The sequence below is a fragment of the Vigna unguiculata genome, chromosome 8 (genome assembly GCF_037176805.1).
Source record: "Vigna unguiculata cultivar grain cowpea cultivar isolate G323 ecotype 2 chromosome 8, ASM3717680v1, whole genome shotgun sequence".
NCBI lineage: Eukaryota > Viridiplantae > Streptophyta > Magnoliopsida > Fabales > Fabaceae > Vigna > Vigna unguiculata.
In genome coordinates, this window is record NC_140799.1 from 23,223,946 (window position 1) to 23,231,117 (window position 7,172).

General features: G+C 35.1%; 1 protein-coding gene across 1 annotated transcript; it reads left to right on the top strand.

Moving 5' to 3' along the window:
- Nucleotides 1-208: 208 nt before the first annotated feature.
- Nucleotides 209-6,707, top strand: LOC114195195 (uncharacterized). Its single transcript, XM_028085586.2, has 5 exons — nucleotides 209-437; nucleotides 569-621; nucleotides 5,108-5,272; nucleotides 5,459-5,560; nucleotides 6,360-6,707. Exons 1-5 carry the CDS (start codon nucleotides 290-292, stop codon nucleotides 6,492-6,494), a joined length of 603 nt encoding a protein of 200 aa, XP_027941387.1. The 5' UTR covers nucleotides 209-289; the 3' UTR covers nucleotides 6,495-6,707.
- Nucleotides 6,708-7,172: the final 465 nt, after the last annotated feature.

Sequence of the window (7,172 nt, forward strand, 5' to 3'; positions counted from 1 at the left end):
GTCGACCAAAACTATGACCAAATGACTATTTAAGCCTTATTTATAATATTATTATTAATGTTTTTAATTATTAAATATATAATTTTTAAATTAATTTAAATAAATATTATATTATTATTTTATATAAAACAGAAGAAAAAAAGAACCGTGCGTATTAAGATTTAAAGCAAATAGTTAATTAGGATTTCTAATAATTAATAATCTACGGGGTGTTGGCAACTATTTGACGCATCACTTGGCTGGCTCACATTACGCTTCCTGAAAATTCAATCGTCTTGTCCCGTAGGTGATGGACTACGATTTCAGGACCGGACCTCCACTCTACAACTCTTCTTCTTCTCCATCCTCCCACCAAATGTACCCTAAGATCGCCCCTCACGGCCACGCCGCCGCACGCCCCTCCCACCCGCACCACTCTTCTCCTCCTTCCTCTTCTCGTAAGTTACAACTCTCTCCCATCTTTCAATATTTTCAATCAGAGAAATAAGGGAGTTTATTGCATGCATTGAATACGCAAATTCATTCTATTGATTGGTTGTGTTGACTTTTTCTGTTTTTGAATCTGCAGCGGGATTGGGTATTAGAGTTTTCATAAAGCCAGAATATAGGATCACTCCGCCGGTGAGTTTTGCTGAAATTGAGATTCGGATATGAAACGTTTGCTGAGATTAAGTTGTTAAATTTAAGATTCGGTGTGTTGGTTAATTATTTTTGGTGAAAAATAATGTGATTTTTTTATCGAATGTCCTGATGGGGGCTTTTAATAGATAACCTACTGTTCTCCGGAAAAGATGCTTTTCAAAACATACCTATAACTGAAAATTGTATAACCTTGACTTTTTAATATTGGGTCCTCGATGCTTGTGCGTGAACACCAATCATTCTGCATTTGAGTGCCATTTTTAATTGGGATGTTTCCTCTGCTATGCGCATTTAGACCTTGTTTTTGTCATGATTGCCCCGTTTGGACGCTTTCTTCCTTGTGATACGCTAGAAAGTGAAGTTTTTTTTCCACTCCTTTTGCTTTGTCGTATTAATATTATTTCCTTAGTTAATTGGATCCTTATGCTGCAATTCCTATTAACACTAGCTGCTGTGGGAGGTTAATCTGTTCAGATTTTTCATTTTTCCCTATCTGGAATCTCGATGGCTGGGTTGCTGAACTTGTCTCGTCTTTGGTTGTCTAATTTTTGTTTGTTGCTTTGCTTTGAAATGTTTAAGAATTTTTGGAAGATTGGCTTATGAGATGGCTATTGTAAGATTTATTATGGCGGATGGCAGTTAGCAAGAGCAATTGATTCTATGTTATTTATATCATGGTTGTCATAGTTGAGATTGTACTTAGGATCAGGAAGAGGTTAAAAGATTGTAAATTGCGGGATTGTAACATAGATTTTGATGTCTTACTAAACTTGTATAGATTCATATGTATGCAAATTAAATAACAAACAATATGAATACCTTCGAATCACACTGAATCACACTTTAAATACTCAATTAAATTGAATTTGATGTGAGTTCATCTTATAGCTTTTATAGTGCAAGGTGTTTATGTGATTAAGAAAGTCACAAGGAAGATCCCCATTGGACATGAAGATAATCCCATAGGCTATCTAAGTGTGAAAGTTCACTTCATAAGAGCTCACCGGAGATGAGAAAAGGGTTCAATTGAAACAAAAAAGCGAAGCAATAAAAGGAGACAAGTAAAGGGGATAGAATAGAAGGAGTTAGGGAGTGGGGAGGAGGCACACCATTTAGCAACCCAAGATGAGTGGTGGTTGTCACCACTTGAACTAAGGTTTAAGATAAGACTAAGAGCTAGAACACTCTAAAAGGGCAAGCTCCAAGGCTGAACACAAAGTGTATTTTTCTCAAAATATTCAAGCCTTTACAAGTGGTGGTGAGACTCCCTTATATAGGCATGGGTAGGGGACTTTTAAGCAATAAAACAGAGTATGTTTTTAAGATGATAGGGCAACCTAGAGTGACTTAGGGAAGAATCCTTGCTCTCCAAGGACCATCTATCTAGAAGGTCAACAAGGTCTTCTCTCCTCTCCAAGTGCTGCCCAAGCCTTTGGGCCACGCGTCCAAGGCTTTTCTTTCCCAAACAAAGGTGCTCCTCATCAATCTAGGAGTGTCTAAGAGCAATCCTCATGTTGGACTAGGCTTCTCACCATCCAATCCTTCCAATGGTTAAAGATGGAAAAAGATTAACAATACCAACACCATGAGATAACAGCCTAGACTCATTAGTTAATGTAACCGTAGGTAAATTATCCGGTCTGGGGAGGATAAAGTAGAAAACAAATATTTGTTACCAATAATGTGATTTGTAGCACAGGAGTCGAGAACCTAAGGTCTAAAAGAAGAAGGTTGAGTTAGGCCAACAAAAGATATACATGTGTGTTCAACAAAAGCAGTGGAACTAGGGTTCTGATAATCCTCATACCAATGGAGAAATTCATTGAAAAAAGAAGCTTGGCCTGCTGTATCAAAAGAGGTAGCGAAAGAAGCCATGGAGAGAGAAAAACTCTAAAAAAGCCAAGGTTCTCCAATCAAGTCAGCAAGCACAGATCCTGAAAAAGGAGAAGGAGGCGACCTCGGCAGTTGATCACTGCTCAGATGATACGATCCTATCTAGGAAAAAGTACGATCATTTCTGAATTTTTTATTCCTCGCGTAGTATAAACAAAGAAAATCAGAAAAGAACCTCGAAAATAAAACAGAGATGGAAATGTTACAATCTAGCAAATTGATGAGTAAATGAAGATTCGTCACAATGATTTCAATCTTTGATAAGAACAAGTGTTCTATGTCAAGAAGCAAGAGTATTTTCTCTCAATGAATTCAAAATTCAAATATTAACTATCAAAAGCTTTAGGCTCTAGATACTATGTTAAGAAATGAACTTTAAGGCTAACTCAACCCCACAAAACCGACTTGTAAGGTCTGGTTTGCACCCACACATATACTGTAAATTGACCCCAGTGGTATGCGACAAAGAGGAAGAGATAGGGAGCAAAAGGAAATCTCAAAGGCAACCTATACAAAATACTGAAATGGAAAATCCCAAACACCCTAAAGTTAGAAAACTGAAAATTGTTATCTTGATCACTCTAAAGGTCTAGGAAGGAAGAAAGTAAGGGTGAAGGAAAATAGTTATTTTGTTGTTATAGCTTGTGTGTGTGTGTGTGAAATGGAAAATCCCAAACACTGTGTGTAACACTTTGTGTGTGTGTGTGTGTGAATATTCCAGATTTTTAGTGAGAGCATGCTATGGGGTGAATAGGTAAAGTGGAAAGATAGCTCTGATCGAAAGGAGTGTAAGAAGAGAAAATGGAGGTTGTTATGGTGGCAATGGAAGGAATTGCTTTATTGCAGTTTCAGTGGTGGGAAATATGCAATCCAAACCAATCTTGGACTAGTTTCAACAATGCACTCATCCAAAGGTTTCAACCAATCTTGATAGGAGATCCTTTTGAGTCGTTGGTGGCTCTTAACTAGGAGAAGTTTGTAAATGAATTCATCACTGAATTTGAAAGATTTGCTAGAGGTTATTCAGGGGTTGGATGAACAATATTTGATGAGAATTTTTCTAATGGACTATGGGAGGAGATCAGAGCATAATTGAAATTGTGTAAAACAAAAAATCTTTCGGAAATGATGAATAAAGCCCACGGTATTGAATGGAGGAATATAGCAGTAGCACTACACTACTGACTTTTGCCAGATCAACCGTAACCTAGTGAATAAAGATTATGTGACCTAGATACTTCACCTGTCCCAGTTGGCATATAACTGATGTCTCAGAATTTCAAGCCCCTTATTAATTGTTGCAAGTGTTCTTCCCATCCCTTGCTATAGACAAGAATGTCATAGAAAAAACACCAAGGCTTCTTTTCTCAGCAAGTCTCCGAATGGCATTATAAGATACTTATTGTTAAGATATCTTTAATATCTTATTTTCTGTTTCTATTGTTATTATTCTTCATATTTATTTTGGGCTTAGCCCATATTTTTTTTATTATAAATACAACATTTATGTGTATTTTCTACACAAGGAATATTAATCTCACCCTATTTTCTCTATATTCATCACTTATAATGACCTTCGTGAGTCCAAAACGCTGTCTTGTGTATGTATTCCTCCCTCATTCTAACCTGGTGATATCTTGATATTAAGTTCGGTTTGGAGAAATACCTTGCACCATGTAATTCATCAAAGCGTTCCTAAATAAGCGGTATGAGAAATTTGTCTGGAATAGTGGCCTTATTAAGGGCTCGATAGCTTACCTAAGCTTGGCACATATGTTCGTACAATCCAATCTGTCCATATATTTTCCATTGGTTATACTTTGTTCACCAATATCACCAGGCTGGAGAAAGCACTTTGGCTGGGACGTACATGCCGTACTACTAACAACACATGAATCAATTGATATAGATCCACACCACAAAACAAGGAACAAAAGAGAATAGGTGAATGAAATATAAGACAACTCAGATTTATTTGCAAAAGAAGAAAATACAACAAGATAACCCATCCTACTGCCCATATCTAGGCTCCTATAGAGTAACCAACAAGGTTCTCTATTCAACAAACTGCAAAAAACCACCCACTCGCTTCTCTCCACAGCTAATACTAAAAATAAGAAGACATTCCTCTTCTCTATCTCCTCTACCTAACTGCTCTTCTAATCAGACCACGTCATTATCCCAACTCTTCTTTTCTCATATACCCTTCCCCATCTTGAATTGTTCTTCATTTCAATGGCTAGAGGCTCACTAGGCCCATTTACTCTTTGGGCCCATCATATTACATGAGGATATTTCTGATCACACACACAGAAAACTTATTCTGCTTGTGTACAGACTCCCACAAGGCTCGTGAAATCGCAAAACGAGACAATTCAACTGTTTAATTTGTGATTTTAACTACATTGTTTATAAATTTTTTATACTTATTTGGCTAGCTGATAAGAACTTTTTCTATTACTTAAATTGCATTGTTTTTGTACTGTCCCTTGCCATGTATAAAAGGATGCAAGCTCCTATCAGTGGCTTGAGCAGATTTGACAGTTCTGGTTTTTCTAATGTTGTTATGTAGCCCCATTTGTTACCACATTCTGGAGATATTCAACGTAGCAACTTCCAGTTTGATTTTGGATTGGAGAGAAAAATCCTCTCTGAGACAAATAAGGAAAACCCAAATTGGAGCAAGTTTGGAAGGGAAAATATTCCAACTAAGGTTACGGAATCAGTCTCGCCAAAGGTAACTTCTTGATTTACAGTAAATTCCAATTTATGGTGTTGCAGTGCAAATGTAGCTTGTGTTAATTATGTGTTTCTCCAGAATTTACAGCATTATTATTTTCTAGTCCATGATGTTCGATTGTTGTTTCCAATTCTCAAGACATCTTTGGTTGTTTCCAATTCTCAAACATTAATTTCTTTACAGGTTTCTGTTTCAGATCCCATTGTGAGCAAATACATTGCCATGGGGCTCAACCGAGAGGCTGTTCCCATTGCTGTTGCAAATTATGGTGACAATCCAACCAAGGTATGTTCTTTATCCTTGTATTATCTGTGTATTTACTGTTAAAGAGGCAGCTCTGCTGAAAAATATAACCATAACGTATATCCAAATCTGAGTAATAAAATATGCCAGGTATCTTTTTCTCTGTTGATCATGCTTATCAAATAATTTTCTAAATTCTTTATGCTGAACTCAAGTGGTCTTGTTTTCTTTTTAGTAGAGGTTCTTCAAATATTTTCAGTAAACCTACTGATCTTATGTGAAATTGTGAGCTTTTCGTGTACAGTATTGATAAAAGTTGTCAATTAAATAGTTATAACTTACATGAACACTTAATACAACTTTGCTTATGTCTTGCTGATATGTTTGTCTTCTGTATCTGACCTCCCCTCCCAGTGTCACGATGGGGACAGTATATGCTTACTTTTATTTACAATTGTTAAATGCTCATGATGTGCTTTATCCTTCAATGGAAGAGATCTCTAAAAGTTTAGTTAGAGTAGACTATTAGTTTTGACCATATTCCATTGGGGCTTTTGTACTTGTCACTATTGGCTTTTCCTCTGGTTCAAATAAACTTAAACTATCATTCATATATGTAATTGAAGGAAAGCCCTTTCTGTGCAACAAGGGTTGTTTGGAGCATTTCCCTAAGTCCTTTGTTAGATATTTTGGACCTTATTTCTTACATTTCTCTATCGTTCTTTAGACTAACACTACCAGTCTTTTATTTTGCATTGCCACTAACTAGGACTAGCTGACAGAAGATGTATCGCAATATCTTTACTAATTTACACTGACATTTTGCGTTTTTCATTCGAAGATTCCGGAATTTGTCAACAGCTATACCCTTCTGCGTGAAATGGGATTTTCGTCAACCACCGTTGCTGAAGCCTTGGTTATGTATGATAATGATACTGACAAGGCATTATCTCATTTTCTTAACGCTTCATCATGAACACGAAGAAGTATACATATTTAGACATCATTTATTGGTAAATAATAGATTGTTGACTTTTTTTAAATGATAAATAATAGGAAAATTTAGTGATATATGTAAATTTATTGCCTATAAAGCTGCTCCTCTTTATTTAGTTGTGTGGGAGTTGTGGGATCTGAATAGTTTGTGTTTGTATGGAGAATATAAATAAAAACCTATGTACGTTTATTACATTTATCTTAGAAATGCAATGTCGTTTTTATTAAAAACTATTATTATCTATCTATAATCTATATCTATAATATTTATAATCTATAATATATACAATTGCAAGAAGCACAAAGAAAATTTTGCCACATCTCACAATCAGAAATTTTTCAAAAAAAGTTCAAAAAATTAAAATAAAATAAATTGTCACAAAAACAACAAAACACTTTCATAAAAACATTTCATTTTTCTCTCTCATTAAGTTTCTCAAACAAGTGTAGTCTTCTCTCAAATTAAATTTCCCAAATACATTTTTCAAACTTCTCTCTAAAAAAATTTAATATAATTTTATATTTTTTATCATTTTAATTTATTTTGTTAATACTTTTTTATAAGGAAGTAAAATAAAAATCATAAATATAGTTAAATTTGAATAATTAATTTGAAAAACCGACTAAAAATGTTTAGTAATTGATTTAATGTTATTTA